We start from the raw sequence: 16221 nt of genomic DNA, 5'->3' as shown, positions 1-16221 counted from the left end.
GTCAAATTGGCTATGAGAGTGGATGCAACCTAATATACACATTTTTGTTAGCTAAAATTTAGCAGAAACTGACTCTTCTTGCTTCTATTAGACCAATAGTAATTTTTGAGAATGTGTTTTGATCAGTCATATGCCTTACAGCCTAGATTGGAATATAGAGCATGGCTGTTTACAAAGATGGAAACATTAGCTGCAAGAGCCTGAGACTGTGAGAGACTCTTACTACTGGCATATAGCACAGCAGCATGGGTTTGAAGATGCAAGAATATATCTAAGGATGTGGCCATCTGATAAAGACTGGGTAAGATGATTAATCAGTTCTTAGTCAGGAGAATGAAGCATATGATGACTCCATGAAATTTCTGATCTGTGAGTGGAGTTTTTTAGAGGTCATTAATTGCATGTGCCTTAATATGTAGTTCAGTAATATAAATATAAATATCAGTGGTTCTATCAAATTTGATGATGTTCAGTGAAACTTCTGTCTCTGACAATGCTGTAGAGGATTTCATGCTGCTGCATGTACCCATTGTCTTTCACAAGAAGTCTTAGCTGAGTCTATTACATTGTCTTTATCATCATTACCTTTATCATTTGTCTTACTCACATATGCCATTCATTAGAATACTAGTATATAAGTACCTACTGTACATAAACTAGAACCTATCTTCCACCTCTCTCTTTCTGAATATGACTTTCTATTCTACTGTCAACAGCTATTGAATACCTACAATGTCATGTCAGTTTTCTTTGCATGTTTAGAGCATATTTATTCTTAGCATTCCTTTATAGTTTCATCAATCTGCACATCTAATCCAATAGGGTTTAGAACATTGAGAATAATCTGAGAGAGTGTGAGCTGGTCTCAAAAAAGCCACTCATCATGAGATGGAGCAGAAGAGTAGACAGGGGTTGAGTCTGATGGTAAAGATGTAGTAGTAGATCTACTTGCAGGAGCAGCAGGGACAGTAGAGCATAATATCATTCTATCTATGTAGTCTCACAGACTTTTACTTTTCAGCAATGCAGATATCTGAAGTGTCCATGAAGCATAGTTCTTCCTATTAAAGTGTTTAATGGTGTCAGAAAGTATGGTAACTCTAGATATGGTTGTCAACATCGTGGAGAGTGTTTACTGATTGTGTAATTGGTAGGTGTCAGAGAGTATATTGTTTCAATGAATGTTTTTGAGTTGAAAATAATGCTGTGTAGTCTTTTGAATCAGTTATAGGCCACAGGGCCTTATAACCTAATGACAAAAGATACTTTGTAAGAACTATGAAAGACAAAAGTAAGCAAGTGGCTAATGGTCAGGATAAGTAGACATACCTCAGTCATATGCAGCAAGAGTAGAATGACTGATGTATCATGTAAACTACAGCAAGGCTTTTATATGAAAAACTGTAAGAACTGGAGTATGTATATAAAAGATAAATAATAAGTAGGAAAAATATGGAATGGCAGAAACTCAACATCAAGATGTGGATAACCTCCAATAGATTTTGCAGTGCAAGGTAGTACAGACCTCTAAAGGCCACAGCAACAACATGTCAGTGCTTGTTCACACATCATTGGAGACAAGCAAACAGGTGATCCTTAACAGAACCAAAATGAAGAGCAGCTGAATCTTATCTGGCACAAGTATTGGTGTGCCAACAGGAGGGAGCTATGCCAACTCAAAGGCTACATCAAGACTGCAATGACTTTACAAAGGCAGGAAGCATGTTCAAGTAGTGTTTGCAGATGTTGGCACACCTCTTAGCAAAGTTTGGCATTCAAATGTCTTGTCTATGGCTCTGGTTGATGCACTGAAAGGTAACATGATTACTGCAGTGTTATTATCATCATTAACTTAATCCTTGCAGGTCTTCATTACATGTTTACTGGACATTATGTTCACTGGGACATTTTTATCAGCAATATTCTCCTCTGTCATAGAACAGCAAAGATATCTGATCTTCAATACTTGAAAAAGTTCCTATCTGAGGGCCCAAAAAACAACCTGAAAACAGTGCACATCTATTTCTCCACTGTTTGTGCTTCAAATTCAAAGCTGTTGACAGGGAACTCCAGTCTACATGGCCATAGAAGTGCAAGATACAGAATACAAGTTCTTGCCTGTCAAAGAGGTGAAGGCAGTGCATGGGAAGTCTCTGCAGGGCTCAGTGAAACCAATCTTTCTGCACAATTACCTTCATGATGTCAAATCTCCTTTCTGGATCAATTTGCATGCACTGTTCTCAACTATACCTGCAACATACACTGAAGCACAGTTCACATCACATGAACCACAATGCAAGTTATTCAATTGATCTTTCCACACCACCTTGTCTCTGCAGATTTCCAAGGTGTGGAGGATATCCTGCCTGTGGAATACAAGCCTGCTATGGAGCAGTTTCTATACCTGCAGAATGCTCTGGCCTACAAGTATAGCAAAGTGTACAAAAAGCCAAATTTTCCTCAGAATGAGAATTTTAACTGGGTCTATGCCACAGAGGATCCTGATGATGATCTGTTCTTTGCCTTTCAAGGTGTAGCCGACACAGCATATAGTGATGATACCCGACTATTACCTGATGAAGACATCAGTATCACTGTACCAAGGCAGGTGCTGGTCTTTAGAGAGGAGGATGGTAATAATGATGAATGGGTTGACAATCCAACCTATGCTACTGATGGTTTGGAGTGTTCAGATTGCAAAGATGATGAAAAACTGCCCCACAAGATGCAATGAACAGGAGGGAATGCAAAGAGGAAGAAGGCCAGCAGCTGTGCTACCATTGTAGAAAGGACCAGTGGACAGCATCCACAGCGCAGGAAAAATAAAGAGACCTTAGGGAGTATGTAGAGTGTCGCAGACGTATAGGCGTTTGTTTGTAGATCGAATGAATTTTATCAACTCAAGTCACAAGCCGCAGACAGCAAATAGTTCACACGAACGATATCAGTTCATTCGCAGGAATCCCAGTACATATATGAATCTAAATTCTTTCCCCCTATGTCTATCTGTACAATGATTACGAGTACCTACAACAGCTAACGTGTACAAGAGGGGGTTACGACGCCGTATCAAACAAATAAGCTTTACAAATAGCATACTATTCCACCAAAAGCAAAAATGACGAAGCATAATTGACAGATATCTGAGTATGACTTAAAAGAGTTGCCACCATCTTTTTGGCCTTTGCATTTTATCCATTTGCCTAGCCAGGTCAGGGGCAGTATACAAGGGAGCCTGAATAGGATGGGCAGAACCTTTATTCGGAGCTGGTTTCGAGGGTATTCTACACATGTTCTGGTGAGGAACCAGGAAAATAAGGATGAACGAGTTCATACTCACTCGTCTACATGAACAAGGTATTCCTTGTCTTTCCTCAAGCCCGTTAATACCAGGCTAATCTCAGCCTGCAGCATCAGTCGTATATTGTTGGGAACATTGATCTTTCGGCGCCACATTGCGACACTGTTACCGGATGGGGAAGGTAAAAAGATGAAGACAATAACCTGAACAGCGGGATCGTAGAAGGCCACAGACTCTTGAAGTATCTTGTCTCGGGTTTTTTGTAGTTGATCAAACGTCAACCAGTCAAAAGCCGGCTCGTTAGGATTTTTTGGAGACCTGAAATCCGCATTAACGAACAGAGCACCTCTTTCTTGACTTTGAAGAAATCTATGAAGCTAAGTTATGTTTTAGCGCGGCTTTCACGTGTGAACAGTGTTCGAACGCACTCCGTATGAGCCCAAAGAATAATTCACAACCTGTACCCACGAAATGACAGACGAGACGCGCTCGTCAATGTCTGGCGAAAACCCCCAGTATATCCTCTCTTTCGCCTTCCGCATCCTTCCAAAGAGCGCGTTCTTGACGGCGTCCAATGCGGCACCGCGTGAATCAATGAACTTGACGTTAGTATATTCATTCATCTTGTTATGCGGTATTCCGTAATCAAGAGCAGCGGTAGTTCCTTTATACGCGTGAGTGAGGGTCTTGGAAGGTAGAGAATAGCTGGTATTCTGCGTAGGCGGTATTGGAGTACGGCGTCCAATTCCCATCATCCTCTTCAAAGCTGCCTTGGGAGAAAAATGAACACGCCGAGGATCATCATAGTCGTCTTCTTCATCTTCTTCCGAAATGGGACTGAAGCCAGTACCACTCATTCCCGACTCTCCCCAGTTTCCTCCTCCTCCTCCTCCGGCACCCCAGCCATCTTTTCCACCAACCCCATTATTACCCCAGCTACCGTCACCCCAGCCATCGTTTCCACCACCGCCGGCACCCCAGCCATCATTACCACCACCACCAGTACCCCACCCATCATTACCGCCGCTGCCAGTACCCCAAGCGTCTTTCTTGCCACCTCCACCGCCTCCTCCAGCTACCGGAACACCCCACGGATCTTTACCTCCGGCACTTGCACCAAAACCATCCTTTCCGCCTCCACCGCCCCAATCGCTACCTCCTCCTCCAACGCCCCACGAGTCCCCCCAGTCACCACCGCCACCGCCACCGCCCCATTCACCACCATCGCCCCAAGTACCACCGCCATCACCCCATTCGTTGCCTCCGCCGCTGCCCCAATTGTCTGCCTCAGATTTATGCCGTCGGTGTTTGCTATCCTGCGCCTGATACTTATCATTGTGCTTTTCCTTCTTGTCCTTCTTCTTGTCTTTCTTTGCCTCCTGGGCTGGTGGAGGCGGCGGTGGAGGAGGAGGCGGGGGAACCCTCTTCTGCTGAGCAGCTCCAGGATAAGGATTGGCCTGCCCAGGGTAAGGATTTCCCTGCTTCATCATGTGCGCTTGAGCATTCGCCAGCCCCGGAAACCCCTTGGGAAGGGCGGCAGGACTTTGGGTAGCAAATCGAGCATAATTGTTTGGCTGTGATGTATTGAGCAAAGAATTCAAGATCTGAGAGTGCTGTTGGGTCGACAGGATGTTTCTGGTCCCAGCCGGCCCTGTAGGCAAAGAAGATGGGTTGGTTACCTTGGAAAGCCGTTTCGCTTCCTCGCTCCAGCCTCTCCAGCTGGCCACGGGAAGTGCCCCAGGTTTTGGTGGCGGTGGTGGAGGCTGACGATGATTGGGTACCGGCTCTTCCTCGTAGTCGTCTTCGCTATCGTAGTTCTCAGAATCCTCGTCTCCCCAGTCCCCACCACCGCCAGCACCACCGCCCCAGCCACCATCATCGAATGCTTGACCGCCAGCATCAGGCCAAGCAGCCGCAAAGTCGTTTGGCTGCACGGGACCCTTTCCTGCGGGCGGGACCTGCTTCCAGGCTGATCCAGTAGATGCTGCGACTGAGTTTCGCCTATTTTGTGCAGCGCCTAGAGGTCTATGCGTTGGCTGAGCTCCCCAATGACCTCCATGCATCTGAGTGTCGAAGTTTTCAAGCCAAGGATCACTACCAGCACCGCCGCCAGTTTTGGCAGGATCGCCACCACCCCATTGGTCCGGACGATCGTCCAGGAGACCACCTGTATATCGATGGATTGGATGGTGAGCCATCTATGTTTAGCGCCCATCCATCCATCACTGATTCAAAACATGCAATTGCCGAAAAATCAAGTGACGACAGATGATGTACAGGAGAGCTCACCACCTAGGTCCATCAGCCCACCGGCGTCATTGTCCTTGGCATCGAAAGCAGGTACTGGCGTCGGTACCGGAACAGGCTCCTGTTGCTTTTCATGCATTTGTTCGTCCGGCTGCTTCTGCTTTCCTTTCTTGTTCTTGGCCATACTGACAGAATCGCGCTAACTTGTCAGAGTTGTATCCGAAAGGCTTGGAGCGAGCAGTGGAGTAGCATATACCAAAAAATAGAAATCTTTCCCAAGGTGGGACAGGCAGAATGCAAATAAGTTTAGCGCCCTGGGTATGATGAGGACAATGGGTACCAACATCACAGCGGCATCGAGAAGTAAAAGATCGCATCGCGACACGAGGCAGATCCCGGCCACGTGGTGACCCCGATCAAAAGTTTTGCACTGTAACCGCCATGTCTGCCTCATATTCTTACTGAGAGAAAGCCCTCACTCATTAGATTTCTCTCGTAGAGGCCAGATGTCCACTATTACCCAGAATCTACCATGGTTCATCCGTGATCTCGGTGTTTCCGTCGTTGGACAGGAATGCTACGCGTCGTTGGTTGAGAATCTCGCCGTCACTGACATTCACTGTCTCAAATATGCTCTATCCAAAACCCTTGGGGTCGGAATTGTTATTGGAGGATCTATCATGAAGGTTCCTCAATTATTACTGATTCTGCGCGCCCATTCTGCCAGAGGCCTTTCCCTGACCGCGTTTTTCTTCGAAACATTTGCCTACTCCATAAACCTCTTCTATTCGTTTCGAAACGAGTTCCCTTTCTCCACATATGGCGAGAACCTGTTTTTAACCATTCAAAATGCACTCATCACCTGTCTCATCATTTATTACTCCCCTCGGTCTCCCAGACGCAACACCAACCTCGCAACGGTATCCCTGGGGATGCTCCTCATTGCAGTATTACTGGACATTGTCCCAGAAGGAATTCTATCCTTCCTGCAACTTTCTACCCTTCCCTTGTCTATCTTCTCCAAACTGCCGCAAATACGGCAAAACTACCGCGCCCACTCAACCGGACAACTTTCCGCATTTGCTGTCTGGTCACAGATCATGGGATGCTTGGCGAGACTGTTTACGACGTTGCAGGAGGTGGGGGATTGGCTAGTTTTGGGTAGCTTTCTTCTGGCATTGGCGTTGAATGGCATCCTTGGTTTTCAGTTATGGTTGTATTGGGGCAAAACAGAAGTCGGGGAGAAGGGTTTTGAGATTCACACTGGCATATCGAGAGCGGTGACTCCACCGCTTCCATCTCCAGCTGTGTCAAGTAGGAGAGGACGGAAGCCTCGAGACGACACCTGACCTCGCAAAGCTTCTCCGCAGTTGCTGCGAGCCATTTCTCGTTGCGTGGCTGCATGTATACCTTGGTCATGGCTTGCTTTTGACTGTTTTCTCGTATCATGGACCCTTGATTTAGCCAACTCAATTGTGTCGCATATCTGATATTTCCTCTGGGTAGAGCTTGCCGAGTCTGAATATATATCTTGGATTTCTATAAAAATGTTCATTGTCGACGAGAGGCTCAGTAAGGAGAACGTGGAATGGGTACGTGGACGACTACCCAAAATATTAATTATGATACAGGTCAGTTTAGGTTTTCTGTGTAATGGAGTAATTATTCCTTGCAGTACCCTTCACTGTCGGTGATGTAGTCAATGGAGCCGTCGGTCTGCGTTTGTCCACCAACGTTGGTGGCATCAGCAATGCTATGACATTTGCTGAACAAAGAACATGTCAAGAGAGGACTGCCGCCCTATGGCGAAGTCAGCCTCTTTTGCCAGTATTGTGATTTTTGGTACGGACCTTTCCATTAACATCATGGTAGGCTGTGCGAAATAAAATCAGCTTGTGGATAGACGCAGAAAGAAAACCACCTACAATTAATATAGACACATCCATCGACGCTGTCGCACATGTCCTTGCAATCTAAAATAAGGTATACTGAGAAACACTCTTCCGATATTGAACATTCACTTTACTCGCCCTGAACAGTGTCGACCAATCCGTAGGTCAAGTAGTCGCTTCCTTCAACAGCCCCGGTATAGTTGGAGAATACCTCTGTGTAGCCGTCATCGGCGGCAGAGCCTTCAGGCTCGGGGCACTCATAGTCGGATAGTGACTGGAATAAATCAAGAAACCAGCAGACGATCTGTGACAAGACTTGTATCAGTGTTATGTGAAAGAAACTCGAAGCAGCAAAACTGACCCCGTCCTTAAGCCAAGGTATGGTGAGGTTGGCCACGTATTCAGGGTAGTCACCATAGTACCATCCGGGCGTGCAATCATCATCCCAAGGCGGGATGGCAGCGCCATAGTATTCCTCTGCCGTGAGATTAGTGGTAACCCCGGCCAAAATTTGAATTTCCGTAGCATTCAACGATACAGTGGTGCTGTCGGCAGTGGTGTCGTTGTCTGCACCACGGACTAGCAGGGCGACCGTAGTGGTTACGAGGATAGAGGAGAGATGCATTGTATGAACTGAAGCCCTGGAATGGAACTCAAGAAGCTGGAGAACAAGAGGTATTCTGGTCGACTTTATACTGTAGAGAAAGATTCTGGTGACAGCATAAGTCTGACTATTCAAGGATTCACCATCTGCCGGCGCAGCCAGTACCTGAGTACGGAACATGAAAGCAATTTATGTAAAGCAAAAGGTATTGGCGGGCAAAAGCAGCCAGTGACATAAGTTCTGAAGTCCCTGGCCGGTGAAACTGAACTTGAAACTCGCTGGCCTCCAGGATCCATTGTTCCTCAGACACTAGAACGCCACACAGACAGAAGATCGATTCAAGTGTAGGCTTGAAAGATCGTCCTAGGAAGAAGGATCCGTTCCTCTTCTACGTTATATGAGTGGCTGAGCCGAGCATACGCATACGCTTAGTAGGGCGGAGCGGCCGTAGGAAAAGAAATGGTACGCGTATCTCCTCATCAGAACCTGTCAACTTCAATGAGCTTAGGGCCGCGTCCAGTCCATGCGACATATCAGGTACGAAAGCCAGCTCTATCGTGGTTCGCTCGAACATGGAGGCTGTACAGTAGACGGGTGAGATACCCCGCCGAGCGGAAAAGTAGAATGAAGACGAAGAAAAGCCTCAAGATACGGTATTGTGATCTTTAGCGCTCCAAACATTGACGAAGGCAGATCGGCAGATGGCCAGGGCAGCGAGTGTGGGGTAAGAAACTGGAAGTACCTACTATCGTTCTGAGTTCTACTGCGAGATTTGTTATTAAATTCAACTGGAAAAAGGGTTGACCCTTCAAAACATCTCTGATGTCTTTTTGGTGCTGATTTGTCCCGGCATCAACAATTGTTGTCAGCTGTTACGAAGTCGTTGTGAACCGTTCAACCGGCGATGGCCTCTGTATCGAACAATTCCACAAGCTAAGGGCACAGAAAATAATTTCTAGACCGAAAAAAGAATTGTCTGGACAGCGACCGGAAGATATTAACATCATGGTCAAGAACAGAGCGCCGAAATTCTCGAATTCTTGATCATATGGGTCGGGGCCGATCAACGACGACGGAGACGTTCCCCTAGCGCTTTATCCTCGACACACCGATGCCGCCTCGCGACTTGGACACGGGGACCTCTGTCAGGGAGTGAAGTCCGATACTGTCGCGTTACAGCAGCCCACCTGGGACGGTTTCGGTCGTTTGATTGGCGGGCTTTCAATCCGAGTATGTTCATAAAAGACTCGAGACGTCGCGGCTAGCTGTTCAGGCATAGTCGGAATACCTCGCTATTAGTTCGCCGGACTTTGATTATGTCATCATCACTTTACAAAACAAACTGTGAAGTCTTTCTCTTTTGATGCCACTGGTCTACAGCAAGCCCCAGCATACTATCACAGTAAAGAACATGGACGCATCGGTTGATATCGACTGTGTGCATAAACTTTCTCGTTATTCACAGATTCTTGAGCTCCACGTACACCAACAGATTCGTTGGTGCAGTTCGTCATCTCTCCTCTATTTTATCCTCTTCGATTTATCAAGCTACAGCTCCACGTCTCAAGCTGGGGCATCAGTCAATTACACTTTCTCAGTAAGCCTGCCTTGTTTCTAAATACGATGATTCAATGTCATCCTCCCAGGGTGCATATAATTATGCATATACGTCTCGGCAACTGATAATGCTTCCCAGGTGATGCTGTATCCGTTTTCGGTACTTGAGGCCCTCAGAATAGGAACTATACCGTTCGAATTGACGACATAGTTTCTCCACCTTTTTCTGCAGAGAGAGACACCTATGAAACCCGTGTATCATTGTTTCAGGCAGATAACTTGGGAGGCGGAGATCATATGTTGTCGTTGGTTAACAGTGCCGAAGGAGGGCTATTACAAATTGATTACGCGCTATCTTTTACCGACAATGCCACCGTAACTACAGATACGTCAGGGGTACCGAGCTCCATGGCCTTATCCTCCACTTCATCTTCAGGCTCTTCGGATACACCTCCACAATCTTCGTGAGTCTATCAATCCATGCATCAAAAATTCTTCGCTTAATTTCATGGCAGTCTAAAAGCAGGCTGCTGCAATCGCAGTGGCTTTAGTTGTCTTCATTTCTCTTCCGGTCGCCATCTGGGTAAGTTTCAGTCTATAGAGAAACTTTTTAAGCCGGCTTGATTGACATGACATCAGTTACTCCTTCGACGGAATAAGACACTCTGGATGCGATTGCAAAGCGGATACATGGTCCAGTCCCAATTCGATTGGGCTTACCCATCTACGAACGCTATAAACGCTTCTTTTTGCACTCCTTTTTTACGTCTTCTGGATACGGGCAAGAGACTGCGGTAGGATTGAGGACGTGGTCGAACATGGGGTCAAAGATGAATCCTTCAACTCATCTTCGTCTAATGATGGTCCTCAAGCGTCATGGTTTTCGCGGATGCATTCGACCCTCTCCTTGACAAAGGAGTCTAATCCAGATTTACGATGGGTTGTGGTGGGCTCGGAGAAAAAACCCTATTCACCATTTGCAAGGATACTCCAACGTGCGGACGTTATCAGCATCTCCCGCCCTGCTCCAGCCGCCCGCGTTCCTTCACTAAACCTGACCTCAAAGGGGTCCGGAAACCCAGATCTGCCATTTCTCATCATCCCTTCGTCTACGCCCAACCAAAGAGACTCCTTCATGATCCCAGTCAATGACAGAGACCGTTCCAGTCGAAGGAAGATTCAAATTCCACCACAAGCCGTTATTGTCGGTCCTTCCTCAGTCTCTCGCCAGGAGACGGTGAAAGTGAGCATCTCAGATTGCTCAAGGTCATTGAATAGCCCGAAATCAGAGAAGCTCAGCAAATTGCCAAGACTGTCGAAGATCCTCCCACCACTTCCCGCTTCCAAAACCGGTAGCAGAGGCTATCCCAGCACAGGTACTCGCCGTCCTCTTCCGGTGCCTCCGTACGATGCTGAAAGATTCCCACGTAGGGTGGAGAGGCAGGCTGCTTTCGCGGGCATTGAGACAGTAGGGGATGCCGGTCTACGGCCAAAACAGAGAAGGGACACTAACTCTGGATCGCCTTGTTCTCATCAAGGCTCCTTGGAAGATCGCTCAGGGCTGCCGGTAGGGCTGCACGTGTAGCAAGAGATAGAGGAACTTCGGAGAGAAGTTCACTTACTTCATAAATACCTGCGCCAGAATGACAAGGTCGACGGTCCATCCCCGCCGCTTTACACTACTACGGCGTAGGGCCAACTATAGACCCTTTCATTTGACATATTTAAGCCATAATTCATTAGAATACTGCAGACGTTTGATAATCAAGATGAAAAACAGAACCTCAGATCCGCTTGACAATTTCGTTGACAACGTCTTCAGTTCTAGCAGTCCCGCCCAAGTCTGGTGTCAGATAAGCAGCTTCACGGACGACGGAATCCACAGCGGTGTCAATTCGATTGGCACCCTTGATGTAACCAAGGTGATGAAGCATGAGAGCGGCTGAGCGGATGGAAGCGACGGGGTTGGCAATGCCTTGGCCTACAATATCAGGAGCGGACCCATGTACACTAAACCAGAGCTGAGTGCAAGCCATGCTAGAGATAATTAGACGTACGGTTCACCCATCACAAAGTTGTCGCCAGCATTGACGGAGGGAACGACACCCAGAGACCCCACAAGTGCGGCGGCGGCGTCCCTGTGAGAGCGTCAACCAGAGACATCGACAACTGGTACTCATTTACGCACGAAAGAATATCGCCATATAGGTTTGGTGCTACCATGACATCGAAGACTCTGTAAATCCGATGAGAAAAGGAAGTCGGGAATGAGAAATTTCTTTACTTGGGTTCACGGAATAACCTGGCAATAACTCAGTTAAGGATATAGATATAAGTTTGCACATACCGATAGACTGCGCTGTCAACTAATTGTTCCATGACAGTAACCTTTTGATACTTCGGCTCGATATCTGGGACGGCGCGAACGGTTTCCCGGAAGAGGCCATCAGTGACAGACAGCACATTTGATTTGTGTATCACTGTAAGATGCTTTAAATAACTTCAGCCGTGGGGCAACAGGCTAAATAATCAAGAACTAGCCTGACGGGGACGATTCAACGCAATGTCAAAGGCCATTTGACCGATGCGTCTTGATGCACGCTCAGTAATCAGCCGTGTTGCACGCGCCTCCTTCCCGTGGTCGGTGACTCGGAGTTCCTCTTGTTTGATATACTGCAAGAATTGTCGCAACCGTCGGCGAAATTGTGGTAGACCAGGCGGAATGGAACGTACTAGACATTCTGTGTTTTCCCTGACGACTACCAGGTCGACGTCAGGAGGGACACCGACAACCGGGGACACCTGTTCTGGCATTAGCATCGGAATTCGGGTAAAGCGGAAAGGACAACTTGCCGAAACAACGGGTCGTATGTTGGCGTACAGGTCCAAGATCTTACGGAGCGCAACAATGGGTGATGAATACCCCACGACCTTGCGTGAAGGAGAACTGATAATATACGTAAGACTAAGATCGACTAAGAAAATGCTGGAAACACCTGACAGATCCGAAAAGAGCGCAGTCACATTCCTCCTTAAGAGACCTGGCGATGAATGAATACTCTATAGTATCGTAAGTGTGAAGTGGTCTACTGACTCCACAGTTTCGGGAGGTAGCGCAGTGCCTGTTCGTGTAAAGGTCTCGAACCCAGCCACCAAATCAACGAATTTGAGTGAAGGAATGTCAGATCCAACCGCTTCAATGGCGGTTCTTGCGGCCTGTTATGCCTAGGTCATCGGAGCGAATCCTGTAATTGCAGACTGACGAACTGGGATAACTTCCTGACCAATACCATCAGCAGGGATGAGACCAATGGTGAGATTCTTCCTGGCCAACGTAGCCATCGAGCGTAACGGTGTGCGAAACATAGCGGTCAAAAGAGCAGTCGTCAACAGTGGAAGGAAATTTTTGCAAGCGGAACCCGATAAAGCCGATATACATAGCACGTGATACAAACGCGACGCGCTGGTTACGAAATTTCCAAACGCGAGGCTGTTGAACGCCATGGCATCGGACCACCCGCTTTCTTCACCTGCCACCATGATTCCGAGCCCAAGCTCTTCGCCGCGACCCGTATTTCAAAACCGAACAAATTTTAATGAATCTAGTCGACCTAGAGCGAAATATCAACAGAGGCTTTCCTTCGCGCTACCCACACCCCCGAAATGTAGTGAATTGAAGAGATCCGTGCAAGGGCCAAACTCTCTGCAAAGTCGTAAAAGGGCTAGACCTCTTGAAGATGAGAATGTCTGTGAAGAAGATGGAATGCCGCATGTTCCCTTTCGTAGGGAAAGGATTCGTGGGACCACTCACTCTCGTGGATATCTCGCGATACATGCAGGAAGTAGACCACACGATGGTGTGCTTGTCTTGATTGTTGACGTGACACTCTCTAACCGGGAACATTTTAGTATCTACGCGACATATTCTTGAATCATTTGTCTCGCATAACAAACGCGATGTCTACAAATGTCAGTCCGCGGGCATCGATTACCATTTGACGCTACCCTATTCATGCTCATATTCACATGGTCAGCTTTAATACTTTCATCTTCTACATTTTGCTTACTATTTTGGTATAGCGGCGCAGCGTGGCGAGTCCACATTATTGGCAGTTTCTACAGAACAAGGGACCATTCACATCATAAACACAACTAAGGGAGATCCTTGGGACCCTGGTAGACGCTACACGTGTGTACTGCATCTTGTTTTTCGCTGACGTCCAACTCTTAGAGCCTCTTCACACGACAATACAAGCCCACGATAACGGCGTCTTCGACGTCAAATGGGACGAATCTGATAAACGCCTTGCCACCGCTTCTGCCGACCAGTCAGCCCGGATTCTCTGCCTTTCTACCAACACTGTCCTTCATCGTTTACGTGGCCATACCAGTGCCGTAAAATCCATATCATGGGATCCTTCTAACCCAAATTTGCTCAGCACCGGCGGCAAAGATGGGACCATATGCCTTTGGGACCTTCGAGTCGGTGAAGGTCGTATAGACGGCGAGTCGCTTCCACCTATCTTATCCATTCACGGAGCGCATGAAGAACCGGCTCCCTTGGGAAAGAGCAAGACGCGGCGAAAATCTACACCGTCTACTAAGACAGTCACAAATCTGATCTATAGTGATACCTCACCACATAATCTGGTCAGCAGTGGCTCTTATAATGGGTCGGTCATCTTTGTGGGATTTCATAGGCTAGGAGTTGATGTTTTCCCACAGAATTTTGCGCTGCTGGGATGTTCGATCCCTGACGAGTTCGAAGAAGATACTCAAATATAAACTACATAAGCCTCTCTTCGTTTCAACCGAGGATCCTACAATTTTTCATGGCTCGCGTCGTCCAAGGGGGATAATTAGTCTTGCAGAAGGCTCAGGTCCTACAGCTGGACTTCTCTTTGGACTAGGTGCTGATTCTCGCGTACACACATACACCCGGTCATCGTTGTTACCAATGTCCAATAGCTACGCTCACGAGCGGATGCAGACGAACTCCTTTTATATCACTCTGGCTATGTCGCCGTGCGGACGCTGGCTTTCCTCTGGGAGTACGGGTCGAGGAAGTGCTTTTTTGTATGATGTTCATAGTGCCTGGCAACCTTTCGCCATGGAAGAGAAAGGTGTCGAGCTCCAAGGCCAACAAGGCGATATAGGAGGGGTAGCTTGGTGTAGTGATGGACTGGTAACTGGCGCTGATGATGGAACCGTTAGGGTGTGGAGACCTGATGTGGACGCGTATCATCATTGTCTGGAGCACCCCGATGAAAAGAGATGGCACTGGAGTTGGTCAGTGCAGAGTTAAACTAATAATGTATTTTGATTTGTAGACATCATTTGAGACGGCATTTAACTTCTGGATAATGTTCAAACAAAAATTTGGGGACGTTACTGGTTAACGATCTCCCAGCCTAACAATTTCCCAGCCAATCTCTTTCCCCGACCAGAACGGCACGACAGCCGCACCATCTAAGGTGTAACTTTCCAACACTTTGCTTGTGGTCCTTTCGATCGTTACTGTTGGCAGACCATCTACAGGTAGCCCATAGAAACTGCGACCGAATAAACTGGTGAATCCATCTATGTTGTTAAGTGCACCAAAAGATTCTAACTGATGGGCTACTAGCGGCAGCAAAATAGGAGAAGTATAGATGCCAGCGGCACATCCTTGAGTAGGAGTGCTCGTTGACTTGATGTGCGGTGGATGAGGGGCAGAATCCGAACCCAAGAAGAAGCGAGGGTGGCCTGTCATTCGTCAGCTGCAGCCCAACCTGAATATACGCAAATCGAACCTTCTTTGATTACTTCCTGCAGAGCCGCACGATCGTCAGGAAACTTTGCCACGGGTTTGCAATAGTTCCATGACTGCCCGGCCCAATCGTCTACAGTTAAGGACAGGTGGTGAGCTGTGATGGTGCAAGCTACGGTGGGACCGCATGCTTTCACGGCTTCGATTGCGGCTCGCGTGGTAGCATGTTCAAGGACGATGCGCAATCTCGGAAATTCCTTGTGAATCGAAGCGAGGTGGGGAAGAAAGTGAGGCTCCGCATTCAGGACATGAACATTCTATGGAACAGTCAGTACCAACCTACCAAATGATAGACTGAAGTTATACCGTAGCTGGATCAGAAGGAATTTCTCCGTGCAAGTTGAGAACCATGTCGACATCTTGCATTGCCTCAAAAATGGGATAATATAGTTCATATGACTCAATCCCTCCGTCTGAATTTGTTGTGACGCCCCTCGGATAGGATTTTACGCCAACGATACCAGCTTTTTTTGCTTTCCGGATTTCGTCTGGGGTGAGCCCTGGGGACAGATAAAGTGTCATAAGATATTCGACACGAGGATCAATTTTTTGGAGTTCGGTCTTATACTCCAACGCTTGATCTGTCGACGTGATAGGGGGCTTCAAGTTGGGCTATCCATAGGTGATCAAAGATAGTGATTTTTGAACACGGGGAACAGGAATACCATGACATAGGCCAGATTAAATCCACCTTTTCGTACATGGGGTGTTACAAGCTGGGAAAGCGAACCCTGGCGCAAATGGACGTGGAAATCTGCCGGGGATGGCACAGAAAGAGTTGCAGACATGATAGACTTGGGTAGATCGGACC

The 16221-nt window shown here is 47.3% G+C and overlaps 8 protein-coding genes across 8 annotated transcripts; 3 read left to right on the top strand and 5 right to left on the bottom strand.

The window, feature by feature from the left end:
• Positions 1-2293: 2293 nt before the first annotated feature.
• On the top strand, positions 2294-2869 carry BT62DRAFT_1054439 (uncharacterized protein; the record flags this gene model as incomplete). Its single annotated transcript, XM_043178552.1, has 1 exon — positions 2294-2869. One exon carries the CDS (start codon positions 2294-2296, stop codon positions 2732-2734), a length of 441 nt encoding a protein of 146 aa, XP_043042947.1. The 3' UTR covers positions 2735-2869.
• A 467-nt stretch (positions 2870-3336) lies between these two features.
• Positions 3337-4053, bottom strand: BT62DRAFT_887804 (uncharacterized protein; the record flags this gene model as incomplete). The annotated part of the gene is made up of 2 exons (XM_043182931.1): positions 3337-3678; positions 3730-4053. The coding sequence occupies 2 exons, from the start codon at positions 4051-4053 to the stop codon at positions 3337-3339; spliced, it is 666 nt and encodes a 221-aa protein (XP_043042946.1).
• BT62DRAFT_684539 (uncharacterized protein) lies at positions 4051-5947 on the bottom strand. Its single transcript, XM_043181861.1, has 5 exons — positions 5805-5947; positions 5591-5751; positions 4981-5468; positions 4723-4875; positions 4051-4367 (listed from the first exon to the last, which is right to left on the bottom strand). Exons 2-5 carry the CDS (start codon positions 5730-5732, stop codon positions 4155-4157), a joined length of 996 nt encoding a protein of 331 aa, XP_043042945.1. The 5' UTR covers positions 5733-5751; positions 5805-5947; the 3' UTR covers positions 4051-4154.
• A 1263-nt stretch (positions 5948-7210) lies between these two features.
• BT62DRAFT_887106 (uncharacterized protein) lies at positions 7211-8065 on the bottom strand (the record flags this gene model as incomplete). Its single annotated transcript, XM_043182901.1, has 5 exons — positions 7211-7348; positions 7399-7421; positions 7474-7546; positions 7586-7744; positions 7802-8065. 5 exons carry the CDS (start codon positions 8063-8065, stop codon positions 7211-7213), a joined length of 657 nt encoding a protein of 218 aa, XP_043042944.1.
• A 1342-nt stretch (positions 8066-9407) lies between these two features.
• On the top strand, positions 9408-11608 carry BT62DRAFT_1054433 (uncharacterized protein; the record flags this gene model as incomplete). Its single annotated transcript, XM_043178551.1, has 5 exons — positions 9408-9480; positions 9537-9641; positions 9834-10065; positions 10117-10184; positions 10390-11608. 5 exons carry the CDS (start codon positions 9408-9410, stop codon positions 11184-11186), a joined length of 1275 nt encoding a protein of 424 aa, XP_043042943.1. The 3' UTR covers positions 11187-11608.
• BT62DRAFT_1054409 (Isocitrate/isopropylmalate dehydrogenase) lies at positions 11129-12967 on the bottom strand (the record flags this gene model as incomplete). Its single annotated transcript, XM_043178550.1, has 11 exons — positions 11129-11611; positions 11659-11739; positions 11790-11837; positions 11886-11903; positions 11949-12081; positions 12139-12274; positions 12335-12408; positions 12451-12548; positions 12598-12642; positions 12696-12817; positions 12869-12967. 11 exons carry the CDS (start codon positions 12965-12967, stop codon positions 11386-11388), a joined length of 1080 nt encoding a protein of 359 aa, XP_043042942.1. The 3' UTR covers positions 11129-11385.
• Positions 12968-13107: 140 nt separating this feature from the next.
• On the top strand, positions 13108-14971 carry BT62DRAFT_945727 (WD40 repeat-like protein). The gene is made up of 5 exons (XM_043187957.1): positions 13108-13458; positions 13511-13630; positions 13682-13777; positions 13833-14274; positions 14327-14971. Exons 1-5 carry the CDS (start codon positions 13140-13142, stop codon positions 14904-14906), a joined length of 1557 nt encoding a protein of 518 aa, XP_043042941.1. The 5' UTR covers positions 13108-13139; the 3' UTR covers positions 14907-14971.
• A 25-nt stretch (positions 14972-14996) lies between these two features.
• BT62DRAFT_887808 (Dihydroorotase) lies at positions 14997-16198 on the bottom strand (the record flags this gene model as incomplete). The annotated part of the gene is made up of 4 exons (XM_043182932.1): positions 14997-15346; positions 15394-15667; positions 15717-16022; positions 16076-16198. The coding sequence occupies 4 exons, from the start codon at positions 16196-16198 to the stop codon at positions 14997-14999; spliced, it is 1053 nt and encodes a 350-aa protein (XP_043042940.1).
• Positions 16199-16221: the final 23 nt, after the last annotated feature.

Source organism: Guyanagaster necrorhizus (assembly GCF_019112545.1).
Source record: "Guyanagaster necrorhizus MCA 3950 unplaced genomic scaffold BT62scaffold_6, whole genome shotgun sequence".
NCBI lineage: Eukaryota > Fungi > Basidiomycota > Agaricomycetes > Agaricales > Physalacriaceae > Guyanagaster > Guyanagaster necrorhizus.
This window is presented reverse-complemented; position numbering and strand designations above follow the sequence as displayed.

Coding starts and splice junctions, on each gene's coding strand:
- BT62DRAFT_684539 (XM_043181861.1), bottom strand. CDS start 5,732: ATGGCCAAGAACAAGAAAGGAAAGCAGAAGCAGCCGGACGAACAAATG. Junction 5,469..5,590: donor TGGGCTGATGGACCTAGGTG/GTGAGCTCTCCT, acceptor ATCGATATACAG/GTGGTCTCCTGGACGATCGT. Junction 4,876..4,980: donor AAGCGAAACGGCTTTCCAAG/GTAACCAACCCA, acceptor AATACATCACAG/CCAAACAATTATGCTCGATT.
- BT62DRAFT_945727 (XM_043187957.1), top strand. CDS start 13,140: ATGATTCCGAGCCCAAGCTCTTCGCCGCGACCCGTATTTCAAAACCGA. Junction 13,631..13,681: donor TTCATGCTCATATTCACATG/GTCAGCTTTAAT, acceptor ATTTTGGTATAG/CGGCGCAGCGTGGCGAGTCC. Junction 14,275..14,326: donor AGCAGTGGCTCTTATAATGG/GTCGGTCATCTT, acceptor GTTTTCCCACAG/AATTTTGCGCTGCTGGGATG.